The sequence below is a fragment of the Lampetra planeri genome, chromosome 9 (assembly GCF_965212315.1).
Source record: "Lampetra planeri chromosome 9, kcLamPlan1.2.h2, whole genome shotgun sequence".
NCBI lineage: Eukaryota > Metazoa > Chordata > Hyperoartia > Petromyzontiformes > Petromyzontidae > Lampetra > Lampetra planeri.
The window spans coordinates 1,753,675-1,778,350 of record NC_136115.1 but is presented as its reverse complement, the minus strand read 5'-3'; the positions used below and the strand labels follow the sequence as shown (position 1 = coordinate 1,778,350).

Here is a 24,676-nt window from a genome sequence, read left to right as displayed (position 1 = left end):
AGGAAACCGAAGATCCTAGAGAAACCCCAGCCGCAAAATTCGAGGGGAATGCCACTCAGAGGTTCGCGCGAAGACATCCAAAGCACGACGCAAACTCTGTGGTTGAAACATATATGTGGACTAAGCACAAACACTTTATCGAAGTGATTGCACGAAAGAATGAAACACAATAATTGATAAAAAAAAAGTATGACGTCGTCGAAACTTATGGCCACCTTTGATTCCCGCTCACGGCCAACACCAGTGACGATCGTTTGATCCGGTCCCGCGCCTCCCCTATGTCTACTCAGCCTCAAATGAATACTTGGTGTGGTGTGTAAACATCGCCAATAGAGAGACAACGGCGGCCGAGCGTAGTGTTGGCCACCCACCCTCTGGTGTCCCGTGGCGGCCTTCATAGGTGCTCGTGAACGCACTTGCCCCAACAGTCTGCCGAGGCTATACGGGAGATCTTTGTCTTTGTTTTTTTGCGTGTTTTTATTTCATGCCAACACTGGTGTCGCGTGGCCATCACGTTGCGTTCTCACACGATGTGAATGATGGAAACATCTAAACGTCTGAATGTTTAAATATAAAATCTGAAATTGGCCTTACAGATCCTGAAACCCGAAATGTTTTAAGACCAAAGTTCACTCCGAGGACGCGGATAAGCGTCTGATTCTGATGCTAACAATGCATGTGCATGCATTTTGTATTTCGTGATCATTTGCTAATTTGTTCGACGGGGTGTGTGTGTGTTAGTCTGCCGTGGGAATTAACATGTCTGCAGAGCTGAGATAGAAATAGTTTTAGCCCGTATCGTGTTGTTAACGCCTTAGAGCTAAGGTGGAGAGCGTTTATGTATTCGCTGTGTCCATGCGTTCCACGGTCTACCCATTACAAGAGGAGGCACGATAAATCATGGGAAGATGTTCCAAATGTGAACGAAACTTTCGCGTGAACTTTTGTTGCCATTAAAAACCTACGATCTTAAAACTGCTATCAAATTGATCAAACTGTTGCGAAAAAGCTCGGCTGGCTTAAACAGAGCTATACAATTCTATACGATTTGCAATCATGCAAATTAAAAACGCGTGTTGCAAAAGAATTCGTGATTTTTTTGTTTAAATCGGAATACATTCAGGCCGGATTGGGATTGCACGGCGAGGTGTGAGTGCCACGTGACCCCAACCTTTGCGTTCATTGCCTCGTGTGAGTATATGGGCTTCTATGCGCAAGACCACAACACTCATGAAGTGTATTATCTTGTTCGTAATGACATTAAATTAAAATCAGGTTTTTCCCCCGTATTAACGCGACTGCGAATATGTACGCGACGTTCAATGGTGAAAGTATAAGAAACAAATGTGTCCATTATGTAACAACAAACACATGTCCATGCTTGTGTCGTGAAAATTAACGATTTAAGAAGACATGAAAGATAAAATTATCGTGAAATGTGCACACCCAGCCTTCCTACTGTGGCGCACGTGTTAACAATTAACGTCCCAGTGTGGTTTCATTTCACATTTTCGCTGTGGTAGTGGGAATGTGTAAGATTTTGGAAGCCAAGGTGTGTGTGTTCTGTGTGCGTTTCGTGAGTGTGTGTGTGTGGGGAGCGGTGGCGCAGTGGTTAGCGCTGCGCTACAAATCTGGAGACAAGAGTTCAATTCCCGATCGCGGCCAACACCAGTGACGATTATCTGAATCGGTCTTGGGTTTCCCCTAGGTCGATTCAGTCGCAAAGAAGCACCTGGTGGGGTGTGTAGACATTGCCACTAGGGAGACAAAGGCGGCCACGCGTGTGGCTGGCCACTCTCCCCGTGTGCCGTGCCGGCCTTCACAGCCGCTCGCTAACAGCACTTGCCCCAACAGTCTGTAAAGGCTCTCCGGGGGATATTTGTCTTTGGGTGTTTATCGTCCATTTCCGGACGATGATGTATTGCTGTCGATGCCGAACTACGCAGACAGCGTCCTGCGGATCCCAGAGCGCGACTCGCACACTCGCCCTGGTGTGTGTGGACGAGGGAGCCGATGCCTTGCATTCACAACCACAGCTATTTCACGCACAAGACAAAGGTCCCCCGTGTAGCCTGTTGGAGCGTTAAGTCACAGAACCTGACAGCTTTGTGAGGCCTTCATCGAGCAGTGGATTAACCATGGAGGATGAAGCTTTTACATTGTTTTCAAGCTGGTTCTGCATTGCTATCTATTTTTTTCTGAAGCAGATGTGTTTACTACGTTGAACTTTTTTCGCACCGTACGTTGCCAACCGTGATAAATAATCGGAGGTGTGGGGGAAGGACAAATAAATTAAACACCAAAAGCAACGCTAAAGAAATGCGTTTTCAATCTAGATTTAAACAACAAGAAAAACAACTCGCATGACGGGCACACTGTGAGAGAGAGGGGAGGTGGGCGGGGGCTTCAATCCAGCAGTGGTATGACAGGGGGCTTGCGACCGTGTTCGACGTTTAAAAATCAAGCCGACACGAGCACGGGGCTGTGTTTCCCGCGTTCGCGAGCGTTACGGGTTTTCGTGCCCGTCGGGTGACACCGGGAACTTTGGCAAAGGGATACATCTCAGAAAGTTGGGAGAGGGTTGGAAATTTTCGTTAAATAAATATCTGAAATAAATAAAGAAACCCTCTTTCCCGTAAACCGAGAGAAATGTGAACGACTGTGCAGATTTTGAGATTCGCAGGAAGGAGTGAGTAACAGCAGACTCTCTGCAGTCGTCGCCTTTGTCTTGTTTTCATGCCGTGAAGTTGGACCGAGGCCATGCGAACGCGCGGGACACGCTAGAGTTATTGTTGTTGTTGTGCTGCTGCTGCTGCTGCTGCTAGAGTTATTATTATTATTGCTGTGCTGCTGCTGCTTCTAACAGAACAATCGCCAGTCCGAGGTCCCTGTGCATCGCGAAAACCTCCCCGATGGTACGCACGCCTTCAATATTTGTCCCATTGCGGAGAGGAATATGAGTAGCAATATAAATCAGCAGACGATAGCTCGCCTTTATATATCAGTCCCTCCAGATAAAAAATGATATGTAAATATGTATTTACACTTCATCATTGCTCCTTTGAGAGGATGGATCCATTCAAAATATTTACCGTCAATAAATATGAACAAAGCCTTAAGTTATGCAGAGATTGCTGGAATTGTACTGAATTATGCTTATCTTACGCATTCCGAGAAGGTCGAACGGTTATTGAGAAATCATCTCAACACAGCTCAAATGAATGACAGATTAGCAACTTGTCCAAATGTTTGCGAGAGTCGGTGGCGGAGTGACTCAGGCGTCAGAAACAGAATTGTGGTTGCGACCTTAAGTTTCAGCCGCCTCTGATTTACGCTGGATGCTCTACTGCAGTGAGCTGATGGACTCGGCCCGGATACGAATGACTGCACAAAAAAAACAAACGTAACGTTAAATACATTTTAATTCGATTTGTCTCCATTTATAAATTGATCGCTATGCATTGAGCATTTATCTGTAGTCCGGTTTGTTAAAACTTACCTCCCAACCACCCCCCCCCCCCCCCCCTGCTAATGTGTGGGGAAAAGGCCACCCAAACATATCTCAGAAAGCTGTTCTGTCATGTCTGCTTCTGCGGGCCGTTCTGCAACAGGCAAGCGCCGTTCTGCGAGGATTCAGAAAGAAAAATGTCTCACCCCGGTTTCCAACAGGAGACTTGGATGACGTCCGTTTGGAAACAACATCGAGATGTCGACGCACAGCAACAACGTAAATCTCACGTGGAGGTGATCAAGCCGAATAGCCGCGTCAGGAACAGCAGGGTCGTGCATCGCCGTGATGTCCCCTTCTTATTATTTGTGGATCGGACATTGCGTCGTTATACGTTACACGGCCTGTTCTGGATGACCACAGTCGCGCACGGGAGAGTTTTCGTTATCTATTTGTGTATCAGGTATCCGCATCTGCCACGGTTTGTGCGCATGCGGATTAGGGCGGACCATGCGCTTCGTGGAAGATCAAACCCAGAGATCTTCTGCGTTGGGTCTTTCACAATGTTGGCGTGGCAGTGCGTACGTAGGTATGTGGAACTTTTTTCACGCCGTACGTAGCGAACCGCGCTAATCGGAGGTGCGGGCAGCTCGAAGCCGGCAAGACGATCGGTAGAGGTTCGGCGACGGGCAACTGGTTCTCGATGTCTGGGCTCGAGACCGTTCCTCACTCACACGCTGGTACCGCTGTCGAGTCCGAGTTGTGGCAAGTTGCTCCACACGCAACACGCGCGGTGATGTCTCGATGACGAGCGGGCTCGTGGAGGGTCGAGCGTGTCACAGGTGGCTACGCCTGTGCGTCACAGTGTGCGTCACAGTGTGCGTCACAGTGTGCGTCACAGTGTGTGTCACAGTGTGTGTGTCACAGTGTGTGTGAGAGTGTGTGGGAGAGTGTGTGTGAGAGTGTGTGTCACAGTGTGAGTCACATTGTGTGTGAGAGTGTGTGTCACAGTGTGTGTCACAGTGTGTGTCACAGTGTGTGTCACAGTGTGTGAGAGAGTGTGTGTGAGAGTGTGTGTCACAGTGTGAGTCACAGTGTGTGTGAGAGTGTGTGTGAGAGTGTGTGTCACAGTATGTGTGAGAGTGTGTGTGAGAGTGTGTGTCACGGTGTGTGTGAGAGTGTGTGTCACAGTGTGTGTCACATTGTGTGTCACTGTGTGTGTCACAGTGTGTGTCACAGTGTGTGTCACAGGTAGCTACACCTGTGCGTCACAGTGTGCGTCATAGTGTGTGTCACAGTGTGTCACAGGTGGATACACGTGTGACAACCTGACACGCGCGGTTGTTGCCCATCCGAACAACATCCAGGCTCGCCCCCTGCTTAGCCTTTGAGGTCTGACAAGATCATGCTCGTTCCGGCTGGTTTGGTCACGGGTGCACGCAGACCATGTGCAGTTTGCCAGTGCTTAGTTTCTGAACCTGTTTTCAATTGCACATAAGTGCGCACGATAAAATATTCACACGCAATAAATAAATTGATTAATTTGATTAAAAATGCTGAGTGTTATTGCTCCGTTCTCATGTTTGAAGTTGGAACCAAACTTCTGGGCTTTATTATGTTGGCTTAGAAGTACGTGTCCCAGTGCCAGTTACTTTGGCTGTATTATTCATCCCGCTGGGATTGCTGAACCCCAGGGGATGGGAGGCTAAATCTGTCTCAGCGTGGGGGCGAGGTGTGGGGGGGCAGTGGGAGGTGGTCTGGGGTTGGGGGATGGATGGGGGTGATCTAGAACCAACCGAGGCGTTTGAACGCCAGGCAAATAATTTACTGCCTCCCGTCTCTCCTGCCAGAGAAGTGGACATTTCCGCACTCAACCGTTTGGTTATAAAAGCCAGCAAGGAGGCAGCGTTCTTCACACAGCAGACACCGCGCGACCGTGAATCGAAGCGCCCTCTCCTGCAGACAACCACCACTTTTCACCGTGAGCTAAGTCCGTGCTGCCCGAGGATTTGGAATCAAGATGAGAGCGCTACTTTTCATCGGCTTCCTTGTCTGCTGCCTGGCAGCATTTGACCTTTCCCAAGGTACCCATACAGACTCGAGCGTTTAATAATTTATTCATGTGAAAATGTTACGAAGTCTTCTGTTCGGAGCGGTGGTGCAGAAGTTTAGCGCACTGCACTGTGAACCTGGCTACCCGAGTTCGATTTCTGGCCACGGTCAGCATCAAGGGGCATATGACATATGATACATGTGAGACATGTGTTATATGGGACACGTGATACATGTATAGCATAAGGGAGGCATTCATCCAGAGGTGAATTGATCAAAGTATTTGAATAATTAAAAATGTGATCCAAATACTTTCCCGTTAGAAACCGGATTGTTGTAAAATTTGAATGCAATCATTCATCTCTGTTCCTCACATGACTCACTGATTTTGCGATGTTTGTATTTAGTAAATAATTACAAGGATTATTTGACATATTTAAAAAACAAACATTCGTGATATGTACATTTGATGTGTGCACTTTATTGTTTTTTTACAATGCCTATATTTCATTGCCATATTTTCTTTGTATGCATGTACGAATGGTGAACGTCTTTCGCATCGTACGTAGCTAACCGTGATAATCGCAGGTGTATGGCATGGGCCCTGGTGCAAGACATGACATGGGGGCCCTTTGTCCAACCGTCTTAGTAAGATGCCTGGGCCCCTCCAGTCCGTGGGGCTCACGCAGTTGCACCGCCTGCACACTCGACATCGACGCCACTGCTCTGCGTGTCTGCCTCTGTAACTCAAGTCCCCTTTGAGAAATAGTCTCTGTCTCATTGAGTTCTCAACTCGTTAACTAATCCATCAAATGATGACGATGATGCGCGTGGTGATGTGCTGAGTCTAGCGGCACTGGTTTGTGTATTCCTGGCTTTGTGGTGTTGTTGGTGAAGGTTCTACTGCCGCCCTTGGCGTGGTGTGGATTTAATCGGTACGCAGGATGATCCGATTACCACCACCAAACCAGAATAAGTGGGACAGATTCTACGCTCTTAGATTACGTTTGACGACTGTTAAACAGGACCTCGTGTAGTCGCAACCACACTCCGTTCTCACAGTTATTGCATCTGCAATCGAACCCGGGGCACAGCATTTGCGATACTGTTTGTAAATCGTGTCTTTTTTCTTCCCGTTGCTGTGGTGCACGCTCATGTCTAATATCATTGGAATAGGCGCGGTGTGTATGTGTGTTTGCGTGGGGAGCGGTAGCGTAGCTGTTGGCGTGCTGCGCTATGAACCCAGAGACCCGAGTTCGATTCACGCTCACGGCCAGAAACACCAGTGACGATGATTTGAACCGGTCCTGGACCTCCCCTAGGCTGACTCAGCATAAAATGAGTACCTGGTGCAGTGTGTAAACATCGCCACGGAAGGGATAAAGCCGGTCTGGCGTGGTGCTGACAACAGCACTTGCCCCAAAAGTCTGTTGAGGCTGTGCGAAGAACCTTTGTCTTTTGTCACAGTGAATCTACCACCTTCATTCTCTGGTCCTCTGTAAAATATGGGGCCATTGCTTTCACAAGATTCAATCGCATTTTGAAAATAAAGTGAGTGAGGCATTAGCAATCAGTTGTGCATCTATAGATGGAGCTCCTGGTACTGTACTTACCCAAGTAACCCCCCCCTCCACACCGCAAGAGACAATCGTATCAGTGAGATCCCGCACGAGTATAGATTAAGGTTGATAGTTGACCGACCCATCAACATTTAGCCCGGTTTCAATTTGAGCTCAGAAAAGAGACTCTCAGTGCGAAGTGGGGGTCAAGATTGCAGACTCTCAGCTCACAGCGGCGAATACATCCTACCTCTCTGTCTCTAAGTGAAAGACCTAAGTTTAAAATCACTTGAGAGCCCTCTGAGACAAATGGATATTTCTCAGGAGGCTGCTGTAGTGCCGTTAGCTGTGCATCTTGCACGTGAGTGAGTTGCAGCTGTGGTGGTGGTGGTGGTGTTGGAGGAGGAGGAGTGATTAATGATGAATATGATGAACAGCAGGATAAATATATTGATGATAAAGAGGAGGAATTGTTGATGATGTCGATAATGACGACGACAACGGTGATGAACGCTACGTTGAAGAGGGAGTACTCGGTCTAAGTCAGCAGACTCTCGTTCTGTTTAGAGACATTGTCCTAGTTGTGGGGTCATACAGGTCAGTCCGTGTGCAGCATCACGATCCTTCCACGAAGCTGATGGTCCACCCGAAGCCGCATCCACTGCACAAACCGTGGCAGATGCGGATACCTGATGCACACATGAAAAATAAAAAATTATCCAGCAGTGTGCGACTGTGGTCATCCAAAACAGACGTTACAACGTGTAACGACGCAATGCCCCGATCCACAAATACGAAGGAGACATCGTCAGAGCGATAGTACACTCCACTACTGCCCCTAACCCGGTCGTCTGGCTTGACCACTTGAATGTGAAATTGTAGCTGTCGCTCTGCATCAACATCATCAGCCGTACGAAAGAACATCACGATCCATGGGTAAATATCAGAGATGGCGCTCTCAGACATTGATGTGTGGTGGCATCTGGATGATTTCGGTGGTCCGCAATCGTTGCGTTTACAACCAAAACCCTGACCGTAAATCTACACTGGACTCTTTTTTATTTTCTTTCTGAACAAAAATAGATAACAATACAGAACCAACTTGAAACAATGTAAAAACTTAATCGGCCATGGTTGATCCATTGCTGGATGAAGGCCTCCTATGGCCGTCAGGTTCTGTGACTTTACGATCAATCTCGCTCCTGCACGTGAGCGGACTAATTCGTTCCATCTCGTCCATGGTAGACATTTCCCTCCGATTAGCACGGTTTCGCTACATAAGGTGGCGAGATGTTAGCTACTACGCCTGGTATACAGGAGGTCGTGGGTTAGATCCCAACCCTGACATCTTCATAGTTGGAGTTTGTGTGGCTCTCTGCCCGCGGTCGCGTGGATTTTTCCCCGTGTCCTCCGCTTTTAGAATGATGTGTTTAGAGCATTTGGCTGCTTTAAATTTCCACACGATAAGCCACTTCGTTGAGCCATCATTTGTGGCCAGGTCGCGTCTGAAAAGAGCTATATAACTCCGTGGGCCTTACCTGGTAAAATAAAAAAAAGTCTGCAGTTTCACATTCCCTGCGTGTCTTCTTGCCTCGATCTGTCACTCGGCCGATCATCTCGGCCACTCGGTCATCGTCCCGTCCAGCGACGCGTCCTGCCCAGGCTCGCTTACCGTTCTTCACGGTCACAATGATGTGTGTCCGACTTGCGTACATTCTATAGTCCACGTGTCCCTCATTCTTAGCTTGGAATGAGGACACTTGCTCATTATGAGCCCAGGGAGGAATGTTGGTATATCGTAGGAATAGTGATCGTGAGATTCTACCCACGACCCTGTCTCGTTTTTCTGACCGTTTCTCCTCCCTGCATGCACCACTCTCTCTCTCGCTCTCTCCTGCAGGAATCACCATCGCCATGCAGTCACGCTGCCCGTGTCGCCACTCGCGCAACGTGCAGCCCAGCACCATCAAGAAGCTTGACATCTTCAAGCAGGTCAACTGCCCCATCCAAGTCATGTAAGCGACGACGATCCTCTTCTACGCATGCGCACGATGGCAGCAGCTACACGTTGCCTAAACGCCAGTGTCGAGGTCTGCTGGTCACGAACGAGAGGGCTTCAGGAGTGATCTCGTGTAGTTTTGCTGTGGCTCCGCCATCGCAGGAGCGCAGACTGCAGTCGGTTTGCTGCGTGGTCCATCGTTCGGGTTGCAGCCCCAGAGCCGCACGGTCTGTGCCTCGTGCCTTCACGTTTCCACTCGTGAGGTGACGACTCGGTCGGTTTGGTGCAAACGAGGCGACACGTCGCAGTTGACGGGCAACTCCGGGTTCTCCGGGGCAATGTTGTGAGAGAGAGACAAACTCACAATCGCCGTGCTTAAGTGGTAACTGATTCATCTTCTTGGTTCTTTCGGTAAAGTCACGTAGAAGGGAAATAATAAAATCATAAAAATAAAACCTAATAAAATCATTCTCACGACGTTTCGGCCACAACGCAAGCAGCCGTCCTCAGGTGACTTTACCGAAAGAACCAAGAAGATGAATCCCTGCAGTCACGAAAGCTTTAAATCGAAATGGTAACTGATTGTCACGCGACCGTGCTGATTGGCTGTGTCGGGTAGAGGTAGGTTTTATCACACATTTACGCGATTTAATGCAAAAAAGAATACGTTACCATGAATATTGGTCGCGAAATCATACGTGTTTAATACAGGAAGACTTTAATTTGAGTATATTGCATTGTCTCCCAACTCCGAATGGAAATCCAATGTGTGCTCGTGTGTAGAGTTAACGGTGTTCAACTCTTGACATTCCCAATATTCCTCTGTGTAGTCACAATTAAAATAATTTCAGGAAAAGCCACGGACGTGCGTGGACTCCGTGAGGAGCCTTTGGAGGTTAACAGCTGATGGGCAGCTATGAGAGCAAAACCATTGACATGTTTGCAAGTAATCGTGTTTTTTTCTCTAGTTCGTGTCTGAATTGATCCTTTGATCCTTTGATCAATTCAGCCAATTTCTGCATTGCAGGTTCATCATGGTTCCATTCGCATTGTATTCTGTTTATGAGCTATCGTACCATTACAGACAGACAGACGGGCACCGCTAATGTATAAACACTTGCAACCTTATATACACGTGACTCTTTTGCCAGTATCAAGATATTAAGATGTAACTACTCTTAGTTTTTTTCGGTAAAGTCACGTAGGTAAAAAAAATAAAATGTAAATTAATAAAAGTAATAATAGAAATAAAATAATAAAATAAAACATTTACTTTATTTTATTTCTATTATTACTTTTATTAATTTAAATTTTATTTTTTTACCTACGTCACTTTACCGAAAAAACCTAGGAGTATGAATCCTTGCAGTCACGAAAGCTTCAAATCTAGAATTAAGATGTAACTATTTAACCAGAGCTATTAATTAGTTGGTGTTTGCATTGCCCTTGTACTGTTTGCCTTTTGGAAGCCTTTGATCTCGCACTGGTGGGGGTGAGACAAAGCAATGAAAGAGGCTGTCTCTGGTGCAGGCTAATCAGCTTCAAGGACAATGCTTACACGGCCAAAGCATATTTGTCTGCATGTTTTACCACAAATCTGTGTGGTTAATGCAGACTTGATGCCTTGTAATACTGTAGGTGTCTATTTGGTGTTTGTACACCGTAACACCTCCTGTATTCACGGCAGAAACGGTAAAAATTATTTCTTTAATTATTCACTTTCAACCTCAGGAGGAAAGTGTCCCCCCCCCCCCTTATCCCCCTAAATAAATAAACACTTCCTTAAAGCTGTAGAGCAGACAGACAGGATAAATATCTCACGAACAAATGTGTAACCCCCGGTGCAGTTTCACGCTGACCCTTGCCACAAAAGGAACGGTCGGGTCGCTTGCTCTCGAGGTCATAGGTCACGGGGTCACGCCGAGCCGCCCGTGAGTTCGTGGCAGGGCACCGCAGCTCAAGGCCCTCCCGCCTCCTCACTCTGACCCGGTCGGCCGCTTGGCTGCTTCCACGTCATCCTGTGCCAGTGAAACTCCAGCCCAAGCACACACCGGCCACTCATTGCAGATTTACTGCTGTTAACGTGTAAATGACACGAAACTAAAGCGTCCGCTCGTGACGGGCCCCAGGACATTCAGAATCAGAATCAGTATTCATACTGGAGGAATCCGATGAGCTATAAAGCTCATTTGTCACAGACGTCCACTGCTTGGATGTTCGACCACCGTGCATACAGGGTGTCATAGATAGAGGCTGTTGCGGGGCCACGTGGCAGGCCTGTGCAGAACGACGCACTGTTGTTGTGCTCCCCCCGTCCATGCCGCAAGCGTTCACCAACGCGCACCGACCATCCGTTGTCCAGACGACGCCTCTCATGCAGTGCACGTCGAGGGCGCCAGGGCGGTGAAGGACGCGGTCCAAGCTGCCAACGCGCTGCGCGTGCGCTACGTGTGACGACGTCGCGTTCACTCACTCCCTGCTGCCTCCTTGTTTTGTTCCCCCCGCCCGCCCCCCCCCACCAACTTCACCCTGCTGCTCTCCTCCCCCGACCGACCGCCCGCCCGCCCGCCTGCAGCGCCGTGCTGAAGAAGACGGGGGAGCGCGTGTGCGTGAACCCCAAGATGCGCTGGCTGCGACAAGTCACTCAACAGATGCGACGCTAGGGGCGGGCAGAGGCGGGATCTCGCTCCTGAGTCTGAACCCGTCGGAGTACCCCCCAACCCCCCGCCCACCCCCTCCTCCCCCCACCTCTCTGAGCTTTCAAAACTTCCCGGATTGCTTCTCCCCAACCACTTGCGTCCGCTTACCCTCGGGCTCGCCACAAAAAAATGTCCGCGTGCTCTCTCGTACGCGGTGGCGCGGCTACGGAGTGTGCAGGTGGAGCAACTGAGCCGGGTGGGGCCCAGGCACCGGGTTACAAAGGGGGGCTGTGTGGGGGGGGGGGGGGTACTTTAGAAGGGGCCCCCATTTCATCCCCTTGACCGGGGCCCATGCCCACGGTGCTACTACACGACCGCCCTTGCAGCCACTAAACCGGGGTCCTCTTGCACCTCGCGTTCTTCCGTGCTCCCAGACATTCTCCGCCTCGTGCCTGTGAACCGGCGGGGTCAGAGGCAAGGGCTGGAGGATCGCACAGATTCGTGAAACCCCCAAACCCATTGGGCTGTCAGTTGGTCAGGAGGTGGCAGTACAACGAGCGGGTTTGTCAATCCACTTCCTGTTGCAGAGCTGTGAGTGTTAACCCTTTCATATACAAGGTGGGCCTTTCTCGCAGAACTCCAGTTCCCTCCCACACAAAGCCAAAACAGCTGTCCATGGAAATGGCCAACCATTCCAGTGTAGGACCCTCTTAAAAACGGAGCCTTGAAACTCGGTGATACTTTCGTTGATAGGTAAATAAATAGCATTGTTATTATCATCATCATTGTATATGTAATGATCTCTCTCTCTCTCTCTCGATGCTAAGAGCAATCTTTCCCTCTCCACCGCACGGCAAGCAACGACAGATATCCCCCAATAGCCGTGCAGGCTGTGTTCTTTGCCACAATAGCTCAACGCACAATCGCTTCTCCCGTAACACCCACGTGTGTACGGCGAACGTCTTTCGAAACGTCCGTAGCCAACCGCACAAATCGAAGGCGCTCAGAGGCTGCCTGAACGACGACCCCCCCTCCATCCTTCAGCTCGCCTCTGCGCGCCGTTGAAAGGCTCCACATAGCGCGTGGCGGCCCAGACTGCTGCAGGGGTGGCCTTTGATGGCGTTTGCCTCGTTCGATCACCCCCCCCCCCTACACACGATCCCCCGATTATATCGGCGCTGCGTGGTTGTTGCCGCGTGATTTCTTTCACGAGAGGCGAGCTCTGTGTCTGACATGAGCCAATGGAATTAAATTCTGACAGATTCCTCGAAGGTCTTCGCGGATTCCCCGTGGCTTCACTCACCCGCGTGGCACACTCGGTGCCGCACTCGTGTACATTTCTCCCAACTCCTCCACGTCTTGCGTGCTTATTTTTTAGTTGCTAATTCCTTCCCCTTGTCAGTGCCGCGGCAGGGAGTATCTGTTGGGGACTCTCACGGGGAGCAGTGCATATCACCCCGTGCGTGTCAAGAGAACGTCCCGTTCAAGGAGATAACGCAGAACTCCTCCTGCGATCCGTTCAAGTGGCTTCTTCTCCACCCACGGGGTGATTCGCCTTGCCGCACTCACCACTGCAGTGGAATGTTGGTTTCTTGACAGTTAGACCCCGTCTTTGTGTTAATTGCTAGAGGTGGAATTTAGCTGAAGTAAGTGGACAAAACACACGGATAAAATATAGTAGGGCTTTTTTGTTTGTGCGGTTATTAGGAACCGCGATGATCCTTGCTAACTTGGTTTAAACACGGGCAGCCGAAATCTGTATTCGAACCCAGGGTCTCAACAGTGCCGACTCAGCGCTTCGTGCTCTGAGCCGGCACTGCTGAGAACCTGGGTTCGACACCCGACCACCTCGACGCTTTCTATTTGTGTCACTATCCTGCGCGGTGTTCAGCGCAAATTAACATCACTTGCAGCGAGCTTAGCCGCGTATCACCTAGGAGTAAAGCCGATCAGCTTCATCATCCAGGTTCGCATTTTGCCGAACGTTCTCGTGACGTCCGTGGGAAGGTTTTCGCCGCTGTGCCGTACGGCTGCCCGATCGCGCTGTGCCGCGTGCTGTTCGGTCGGCACCGCGTCCTGAAATGGGCTCCCGGCGCGTGCAGCGTGGCGTCGGCCAACACGCGGGCGCAACCCAGCACGAACGCGAAACCGATGTTCGGTGCGGTTCATGCGGTTCATCGAGATCAGGACGTGGCTCTGTTGTCGTCGGTTCCCGTCGGTTGGCTTTGACAGATGGACACCGCGTCCGCTCTGCAGTGCCTCAACTTCCCCATCCATCCTCGTTGTTTTCATTGGGGATGAAAGTAAAAGATGCATCTTGGCGTGTGGCAGGGGGCAGGGCATTGGGGGGGGGGGGGGGCGTGTGGTGGGGTGGCGGCGGGGGGTTCAGAGAGGGGTGGTGGGTGGGTGGGGTGGGCGGATGCAGAACGTGGACCTCTTGTCAGAAAAACAACATGAAGATTTACGAAGGCGGCGAAAAGAAGAGGCGGACGATGTTTGTGTTTGCAACCGCCGCGGGGTGCGACCTGCACACGCCGGCGGTGGCCAAGCGGAGCTGCTGGCGTTCGTCACGTCCAGCGAGGCTGCACGGCGCTTCCCCTCGTAACGATTCCAACTCCCAGCGCGGCAGCGGAACTGTTGGGGAAATCTTCTTCTTGGTTCTTTCGGTAAAGTCACGTAGAAGAACAGGTCTATCCAGAAGACAGAGTCATTCAGACTCTGTCTTCTCGATAGACCTGTTCTTCACCTGAGGACGGCTGCTTGCGTTGTGGCCGAAACGTCGTGAGAATTATTTTATTATGTTTTATTTTTATTATTTTATTATTTCCATTCTACGTGACTTTACCGAAAGAACCAAGAAGATGAATCCCTGCAGTCACGAAAACTTTACATCGAAATGTTGGGGAAGGTTTCTTACCGCTACTGTCCACCCAGCAGCAATCAATGGCCGAATCACAGTTAATAATTATATTTTTTATATGTAGTTTCATTTATGCCAATTGCATTCCAAAACGCTGTACTTTCATTTGAGATTTATATGGGCCAATTGTATATTCGTTAGTCCACGATGATAGGCATATCATCACGTGTGGCGGGGTAAAGTTGTGGGGTGCTCCCGACCTCGGCCGAGACGTCTCGCCGGCGTTCGGGGAGTATAGGCTACACAAAACCCATCCAGCATTGGCGAGCAATTCCAGGGCTGCAACCTTTGACCTTTACAACATCAGCGCAGCCCAACGGGAAAATGGATTATGAAGGATACGTCTAAGTAAAAATAAAGGCTGATGCACTTTTCCGGTCATTATAAAAGTCACAATAACGTTGTTATTTTCGGTTGCTTATTAACCATATGCCATACATCACGATGGGGGCAATCAATAAGGTCAAACGAAGCTGAAGCAGCAGCATTCGTGTGTATTTAACTTTTCTAACTTCTCCGCCACTGGCAATAAATTAAATCACGTAAATTCCTCAATCAATCTACTGATAAATTAAGCCCCCCCTACCATGCTGTGCTGGTTATGAAGATGTTTCTGGCCAGACATCACCACTCTGGCCAGTCCGGGTTGGTGAAGGAGCGGTTCACTCACGACTGAGGTTAGCCACGGCCGGGAGTTGAACTCTGCATGCCGGTTTTAGATCGCAGTACGCGAACCATTGCACCAGCGCTTCACATATATACACACGCACGTGTATTCGTATGTGTGTTGAATTTCTTTCGCACCGTATGTAGCCAACCGTGCTAATCGGTGGTGTGGCGGAGAGACAACAAACTAAACACAACAAAGTGACTTTACCGAAAAAACTTGCAGTCACGAAAGCTTCAAATCTAGAAATAAACACAACATGCAGTTGTCAACAAATTAGTTTTCAATGTAGATGGTTTAAAAGTGCATTGCTCCAGTGGCTTCCGAATATCAGAAGGAAAGACAAAAAACATTCTCGGGTTCCCATACCGGCCACGACGCAGTCATCGGCGAAAATAAAATGTCAGCAGAAATGGCCAGATATATTTTAAGACATTGTTGCCTTCGGGCAAAATGTGCAAGCCCCAACCTCTGGCGATCTGCTCCGTGCCGTGTGAACGTCCCTATAGTTGAATGTACTTGCAGCTGACCAATATCATTCGTAAATATGATTCCACTGAACTGGTGATGCTGGTGCTGCTGCTCATGGTGTGATTATAAAAAAATACTAGCTTTTGCAATGGAACAGATACGGAGTGAACATGGAACGCTGAGTCAACGCTGGGCCGAATGGTTCCAATCACATGCCAACGTCGACCCAACGTTGGAATGTTTGCTGGATAATGTCTTTAGCAATGTGCTTATATCAAATCACTCTTTTAACACGTTCCTCAAATATATATTTTTGTCACCTATATATATTGGAAAATATATATTTCATATTTTAAAATGAAAATTTAAATACTCTACGATACACACTAAGCTACGATTCACTGACACTTTGTCAACAATGTACGGACAAAATAAAGTACAGTTAACCAAAGCAACTTGAACACATCATTACATTGACACATTTTAATTGTTCTTGGAAGGAAGTTTTCAAGCTCGTTTAGAGAAATGTGTGTTTGTGTGTCGATATATACTCAAAGTCGTTGTCGACAGTACTGGTCTACTACGCTACGACACATTTGCCATTGCGTCGCTATGCAAAAACAAACTCATGAAATTAGCTATGAAAGGCGCGACTTAAACCGTAATGAAAATCCACACGTGTCAAATTTGGAATGATTCTTCGCTGAAGAAATCGACCGCGATTTGAAGGCATTCTCACGTACCATTAAAGAGAGCGTCGTCAACTGCAAATCGGCATCAAACCTTCTCCTCCACTTTCGTGGGGTACCGCAGAGATACATCCACTGAATTTTCGAAAGGCAACAAAATGTATCAATCCACGGCCTGTGAATGCCTTTGGTGGAGCGTCCTTCATTGCCAGGGCCCCTGGGCGACTGAAGGCCACTGGTGGCCTTTCGTGCGGCCCCTGACGTGCGGCCCCCCGACAAATACACAACACGTGACAACGCCCCCCCCCTCCTCCCAATATCACCGTGCTGCTGTCAAACCCCCCAATGGGTTCACACCGGCGATGTCTTATTGGCAAACGTGGCCCTCGTCTGCAAATGTGTAAAGAACACTGACCTGGTGTCACCACTCAATGGCCTCGATGGGCGATCAGAAGGGTGACCTTGCGATCCACGGTTCGGTTTGCTCCACAGTCGCAGGTGAAACTGTCCCTTTATCCTCCTGGCTGAGCTACGTTCATATGAGCAAGGCTGAGACAGTTATTTTTTAAATAACAAAAAACGCACACATTTTTCCGATGTTGACAAAGCGTTGATTTTGAGATGCAAACACTTTCACAAGTTCCGCATGTACGTCCGGTTGCAAGCCTTTTATTTAATTGAATTCGGAGCTAAGCAGTCGATGGGCTGGAGCAGAAATCGGTACCTCCTAAGGTCGCAATCACATCGTTAGTCACACCGATTCATGACTACGGCCGATACAGAGTGAATTACTCGATAACCCCATGCACTCGTTTTAAATAGTTATCGCGCAATTCACCGTGTCATGCCACCTCACCCAGATGGTACCGACAAAGTAAAGCATCTGGTCTGGGGCTCATGGCCCGAAGCTGTTTTTACACTGTTACTAAAAAAGAAAAACTCTGGCAGATCCCCTGTGCATATTCGGATGTAGATTACCGCATCCATCACAGTCATAATTGTAATTGTCGACACAGTTATACTTCTAAACACGTCACTGTTTTGTATTATCTGAGCCATATGAATATATTCCGAATGAATGTATTGGTAAGTTATATTAAGGTCATTATCTTTGAAATGCAGTATACATGTAAACACGGTATCATTTCTGTATGAAAAATAATAAAGGTAATTTTTAATGTTTGCGTTAGACGTCACCATTGATGATGAAAAGCACCTGGGTGCTCCGATGGGTTTAGGGTTGTTACCGTGTCGTGTTGTTCGGCGTGATGTCTGACGTTTTGTTCCACGTGCTGGGAGCTTCTTCAGGAACTGCATTAGTTCCGTTCCTGAATAAGCTCCCAGCACGTGCAGCAAAACGTCGGATATCGTTCCGAAAAACAACATGCGGTAACAACCCGAAACCCCATCAGAGAGCTACACAGCGCAACCGCGAACATGTGCACCGTGTAATCTGGGTGCTGTAATTCTTGCATGTCGCTGATTAATCTGGGTGCGGTGGGCCACACGTGTGATCCAGCATGTTGAAGACAAGGGTTGGTGGCTCACACTGAAATGTGTTCATGAAGATGGCAGCACAGAAATTGCATCCGTGCACCTACCCTTCCAGAGTTATCTCCTCGTGTGTGTGGTGGGGTTTGTCCAAGCCCTCTGGCTGCCTACCACAAGAAGCGAGACACTCCGCAAAATGAAATTGGCCAATCATCACAACGCAGGACCCTCCTGAATAACAGTGCAGAGACTCACTGAGACTCTCCTGGATAAATACAACGGCAATTGTATTATTTGTCGTCATCATTATTGTTGCAATATCACTGTAAAGTTTAATGAAATTGCAAAGGGAAGTTCCACGAGCCATATTCACTGGATGGTATCGGCACTGGACCGTACACAATCGTTAGACAAGAACTGCATTCAAACTTAAAGTAATTTTTGTTGGTTAGATCGCGTAAATATAAATGCGTCGTTAAACCCACCTCCACCCGACATCAGCCAACCAGTAAGGTTTTTAACGTAAACAAAACATGCCAATTCGTTACAGGTACAGCAGTGTGGTGGAGAGTAAACCCACTACAACATTTACAATTCGAGTACTAGGAGTTTACTTTCCAACACTCCGGTGTTGGACTCATTAATTGGCACGTTTGGTTAACGTGACAAACCTTACTAATTGGCTGTGTCAGGTGGAGGCAGGTTTAACGACACATTTATATTTATCCGCTCTAACCCAAAACAACTTTAGAATGGATAATATTGGTCGCGAAAGCCTACCCGTTAAACTGCATTCATTGCAACATTTAGCTTTTCGTCGGCGTTAATGTCGGGGTTACCACGTGTCTGGGTTTGGCCCAGACAACCTGTGAAATTGACGCCTGTGATCGGGTCATAGTAACTGATTCGTGCCGAGATGTGGTGGCATTTTGCTGAACTTTATCACAATTTTCTGCACAGTTTCGACAGATCTAGGCTTATTGAGACGTATATGTGGGTTTGGTCTACGGCGGAAAATTTGGCAAACCCAAGGTTTGCGTTTCATGGCAAGGATGAGGATTAAAGGGGCGAGTCTGGGTTAGAGTTAGGACTGGGACTTGGGGTAGGACTGGGGGTTAGGCACTGGTGTAGTGTGAATGTAATGGACCCTGGTACAATGAATTAATTGGGGCCCAATTCAGACCTGTGGTATTCGGTGCATTTGTACGGCCTGTCCACTTGATGGCTACGCCACTGGACCTGGGGTTCTGGGTAGGGTGACAGTTATTGTTAGGGGTAAGGATATCGTGGTGTTAGAGTTGGGGGAGGGGGAGGTTGATTCTTACGCTTGTGATTAGTGGTTGAGTGGGGTTGAAAGTTAGGTCTAGGGTTGTGTGAAACTAAAGGTTGTGATTAGGGTTCTGTAAGGAAAAAGGTTAATATTAGGGCGTATTATTGGTGGTAGTGTGGTGTTGAAGGTTAGAGTTAGGATTAGGTGAGGTTAAAGGTTAGGGTTTGAGTTATAATTAGTGGTAAAGTGAGATTTCCATTCAGGTTATTATAATGAGTGCTCGTGTGAGGGTTCTGGTTAATGTAGAGTTTGAATCAGTGGCAGGGTTGAGTCAACAGTGAGGGTTAGGGTGATGTATGTACTGTATGTTAAACTTCTTTCGCACCGTACGTAGCAAACCACTCTAATCGTAGGTGTGACGTGGTAGGTTCGGGTTCGTGTCGGTTGCACCTCCTAGGAGCTGCGCATGTGGTGAGTGTCGGTGCCAGAGCCGCCGCAAGCCGGAGCGAGTTTAAACATTCTTACACAAACAACGCGCGCAATACACACAACCCATTCGTCTCGACAGTTAGTTAAGTGACAGCACGAAAGGTGATGTGTATAACAAACAAAATAAATTATCGCCTTCCCGCCCACGACACAATTCAGGACATTTACTGCTTGTGCGCTTTTGGGCTGAGTGGTCAAATTTCCTGATCTCGTCCAAGAACATAAAGCACGCAAACTCCGATCATCCTCGCAGCGGATTTTGGCTCGCCATCTAAGATGACCACTGCATCGGGAGCTTTCAGCAGAGCTTCTGTGGCCGTCTGGAACGCTCTTCCTTCTAATATATTCGGAAGCCACTGGAGCTATGCACTTTCAAATTACCTCAATTAAAACGAATTTCTTTAGAACTGCTTTTTGTGTTTAATTTGTTGTCCTTCTCTCCGCAACTCCAATTAGCACGGTTGGTTACGTACGGTGCGAAAGAAGGTCAACTTACATACAACAGGCGATTTTTTTTCATGTTTCGTTTCGTGACGGAATTGTATTACCTTTTTTGGGAGAGCGGTGGCGTGGTGGTTAGCGACGTGTGTTAGGAATACAGCGACCGGAGTACGATTCCAACCCACGTCTAATGTCAGTGGTGAGGGATACGTGAACCAGTCCTACGCCAATCCACAGTGACCAGCGTGGTGAAGTATGGTTCAACAACTCCCCATAACCAAACTACATGGAAAGGCCTTCATGTGGCAGTGGATTTGACAAATGGCTGCGCATTATTAAATACTTTAATCCCTCTGACGCTACACCCTGGGTTTTTCCAGGTCTTGTAGGGCTGCCTATTTACTTTGGCACTTGCTGGGTTTATGAAAATGTCATAAATCACAGGAAAACAATACAGGAATATGAAACTATTTTGTTGAGAAAGAAGTTCAACATACACACGTACCACGCCCGGACTCATTTGTATCCCTCGTGGCAAAGTTTACACACCGCACCAGGTACTCATTTGACACTGAGTCGACCGAGGGGAGGGCCCACGACCGATTTAGATAATCGTTATGACTTGTGTTGGCCGTGAGCGGTTAATCGGAACTCGGGTCGCCAGATTCGCAGCACAGCATGCTAACCACTGCGCCACCGCTCCCCACGCAAAATAACAAACACGCTCACAAAACACACACTGACATCATAAAGCATGGTCGTTGCGTTTCACTACGAATGCTCACAGCGCCACCAAGCCAGCTTCCTGCTCAAGTGGCCTGCCTACAGCTTGCATACACACAGCCCTTTTGTCAATCCACTTGTGGAAGATATTTGTCGATACTTCTCCACGCTGATCTGTACATGTTGGCGAAGGCGGGCAGCATAGATAGGAAGAGGGTCCTCTCGATTTTCAAATGAAATGAAAAATCTAAAAGTCGGGCCGAGATATGACAATTTGGACGTCACTGTGGCAATGGTCTCGCAGTGACACGTGGCATCAGCAGCAGCGTTAAGACATTGATGTGAATTTCCTACTCATTTGGATACGAGCCAGAAATCCTAAAAACACTTGACTTTGTCCTTATAAATTCCAATGAATGTTGACATCTGAAATGCATCCCTACCCCGCCATTGTACTGGGAGGATTCAGGCCTCTTCTTGCAAGAGCCAGAATTGAAAAAAAAATATCCTCGTTGGCAGTTTGGCGTCGGTGAAATATTCCTCAATAACAACTCAACAACAACTCAGGACCGATTCGACAGAGACACCGCAGCCCGTACCCAGACCCCTCCATCCCACGCTGCTCCCAAGTCGACGGAATTTAGTTTTCGTTCATCATTTTGCAACAAAAAAACCGAACAAAAAAGTCAACACATTCGTCAATAATTAGTTGATAGTTTGACCAATTGCCTTCTCTGCAGCTTGGAGAGAAGCCAGACTGAGACTGGTTGAATAATCGTTAGAGACCGCACTATATCCACGATGGGGCTTGTTCTGAAGTCTGCATCGTTTCGATGAAACAGCCATCGTGCAATGCAGTATACTCTTAATACGTGTAAATAGTATATCACTCCATGGCGCTCTAAAGGCCACATTGAGAGACAGTTGGAAATACCACGCCTGCAGTTTAGACATCAACGCAGAGGGAAGGCAGTTTTCACAAGGGCCCCTCTTGAAAGCCAGCAACCACCACCATCTCACCTCCTCCTCCACCGCATCTTTGCCGGGTTCACTAGGAGTCAATGCCTGGCAAAAAAAGCAGCTGCTGATGTCCTCTGCGTGCGAATAAACACCGCTCCTGCCATCCGGGTTATGGCACCAGGCCCCGTGTTTGCCTGGCACACCCGGGGGGGGGGGGGGGCAGGGCTCACAATCCTCGCTTCTGTCGCTCGCGTGGACCGGATGGGGCCAAATTTGTCCACCGAGTCTCATGCGAAGAGGACAATGCCACTCGCATGCCATCGCCACAGCCTGTGCTGAACTCTTTGCTGAAGAGATTAACAATTGTGTTTTCAGGCTCCGGTGATAAGCCACGCCGTCTTTTTTTTTGTCGTTGTAATGCGCTTCAACTCGGGTTAAATGGCAAGGAGCAGCGTCACCTCTGTCCCTCCGCGTCTTTTTTTTTGGTCTGTCCTGAACATGGGGGGTCACGGAAATTTTCGTGAAGATGAACCGATATAAATCACGTGCGTAGTTTTAAGGACTCCACCCTATTGGAAATCAGGCAACGTGATCAAAGTGTTGCTCGAAAGACGGCGATAAAAGGAAAAGTGTTGAAAGGGGAGAGTCTTTTCCGCCGAGGCGATGACGTCACACCACACCCCCGTGCTCGACTTACAATGTGACGTCATCGCGACGTCACACATCTCGCCCCTTGTGACGCCATCTTATTTTGTGAAGGCGAGTGAGTGGTGGTGTCGTGCGTATGTATGTTTGTTGAACTTCTTTCGCACTGAACGTAGCCACCTCTCCCCTGCATCCCCTCAACAACCCACAATGGTGAAGTATGGTCAAAACAACCCCCAGACCCCATTTGGCAAAGGACTGTGAATTGCATAATACACGTAATAAAGCCAGAAAACGTCAATTACATTTTCATAATTAATTACTTTTGTGTTGGATCGTGTAGGTATAATGCCAATGTGCATCGATAAACCCGCCAACGGCCAGCAGAGCCAATCAAATCAAGATGCCACGTCACGTGCAAATGCGCCAATTGAGTTGTTTTGGAGGAACTCGTAGGATTGTTCAAAAGCAAGCAAGAATTTTGACAATTTTAAACTCGACGTTTCGCTGGAGATTACATCCAGCATCGACCACTGTTCACAGAAGCTCTGCTTTCGTGTCAACGCCCGGTGACGCTCGATGTGATCTCCAGTGAATCGTCGAGTCAAACGTTGTGAAAAGTGTGCTCGATTTTCAACTTTCATCCTTCTCCTTCGGTTTGCTGAACAACCAAAACACATTGGGTTGCTCGGTCAATGGCCAGGGTCAACGGCGGCGTGGTGTATTCCGCAAATATGGCAGACTGTGAGGGCGGGCACAAGCCGGCGTGAGTAGGTTAAACGTTGAGTTTTATAAGGGCACCACGGAGTGACCAGCCCCTCCCCACCCAGCCCCACCCCTCCCACCCCTCCCACCCCCACCCAGCCCCACCCTCCCCACCCAGCCCCTCCCCACCCTCCCCTCTCCATCCAGCCCGACCCCTCCCATTTTTGGTTGCACGACGGACGGACGGACACAATAACCCCCTGTGGGCTGGTGGAACCAGGTGGTTCCTACCAGTATAAGGTGTGCATGCTGAACATTATAAGTCACGTATCTAATCGAATTCTGTAAGCTTTGCCCGTATGAATTACATTACAAATGGCTCGAGGTATAATGTTTATTCGTGACATATTATAGACACACACACACACAACAACAATAATAATAATACTACCGTATCGATGGGCACACAAAGACAAGTGAAACGTTACACCCTACTGCTGTTTCCAATTTCGAAACAGAATTTAACGCATCTCCCAGTCCTGCCAAGCAAACAGTCCGGTCTTCGGCATTCAATACGCAGAAACTTTATTATTTCGCAACAACTTCTAAATTACACAAATTGTATTATTGATAAAATTCATATTGCCAGTTGATTGTGAGAGCATGAGAGGCAGAATCGCACCATGAGCGCAAATAGCCCGTTGTGAATCCAATTGTTGCACCACTGCTAATGCAGCATCACCCAATTATAAATATTATATATTCGAAGACAGCAATGCTCGCATCATTGCTTTAGACAGCCTTTTAGCGCACCATCTCCCCATGGAGGACCGCACAATGAACTGAATCATTCCCCTTTTTAAATCACTTAATCTGCAAACTTTCATCAACGGTCTGCTGCTCACTAGACACTGAGCCTTGAGTGGCTTGCCAATTTTTCACCGAACACTCCTCAACTGCTGCTGGAAATTACACTGGTCAACAAAAAAACTTTTTTTTTTGACCTGGACTTTTGCAGCTGTTTTAGACTAATTTCAGGGTGCTGATTCCAAATTTGATCTCAGATTTGCTCTATCACATCTCATTTTTATGCTATCGGCATATCCCATTTTCATTGATTTTACCAGAAATTAACTCTGTCACTTAAGTTGTTGCGAGTCAGTGACTGCTTTAGTGTTAAAATATGGTGCTGTATTTTTAGGAAAGTGTGTTTATAATATCATTTTATGTAGATATCCACATTTATTTACAATTTTTCTTCTCCAGTTTCTATTGAAAATGCAATATTTATTATCTCAAAAACCTGACATGATAGACAAAAACTGATGGCAGATTTGGAATCAGCATCCCAAAATTACTTCAAGGACAGTGCACATTATCAGAGTTATGTTCTTTTGTTTGTATTATGACTGCAGGTATTGCGGTCTATGCAAACATGACTCCTTGTAAAAAGGTGTCAGTTTTGTTGCCAGATAGAAGGGTAAAGAACCAATTATCATATTTTTACT

General features: G+C 47.9%; 1 protein-coding gene across 1 annotated transcript; it reads left to right on the top strand.

Moving 5' to 3' along the window:
* The first annotated feature begins 5,298 nt into the window (after positions 1–5,298).
* Positions 5,299–13,641, top strand: LOC144720542 (stromal cell-derived factor 1-like). Its single transcript, XM_078597334.1, has 3 exons — positions 5,299–5,532; positions 8,960–9,074; positions 11,634–13,641. The coding sequence occupies exons 1-3, from the start codon at positions 5,469–5,471 to the stop codon at positions 11,719–11,721; spliced, it is 267 nt and encodes an 88-aa protein (XP_078453460.1). The 5' UTR covers positions 5,299–5,468; the 3' UTR covers positions 11,722–13,641.
* The last annotated feature ends 11,035 nt before the right edge of the window (positions 13,642–24,676 follow it).

What these genes read in the sequence shown, in the direction of transcription:
- LOC144720542 (XM_078597334.1), top strand. Translation starts at nt 5,469, where the DNA reads ATGAGAGCGCTACTTTTCATCGGCTTCCTTGTCTGCTGCCTGGCAGCA. An exon ending in AGCATTTGACCTTTCCCAAG is followed by an intron (nt 5,533 to 8,959) that starts GTACCCATACAG and finishes TCTCTCCTGCAG; the next exon opens with GAATCACCATCGCCATGCAG. An exon ending in AACTGCCCCATCCAAGTCAT is followed by an intron (nt 9,075 to 11,633) that starts GTAAGCGACGAC and finishes GCCCGCCTGCAG; the next exon opens with CGCCGTGCTGAAGAAGACGG.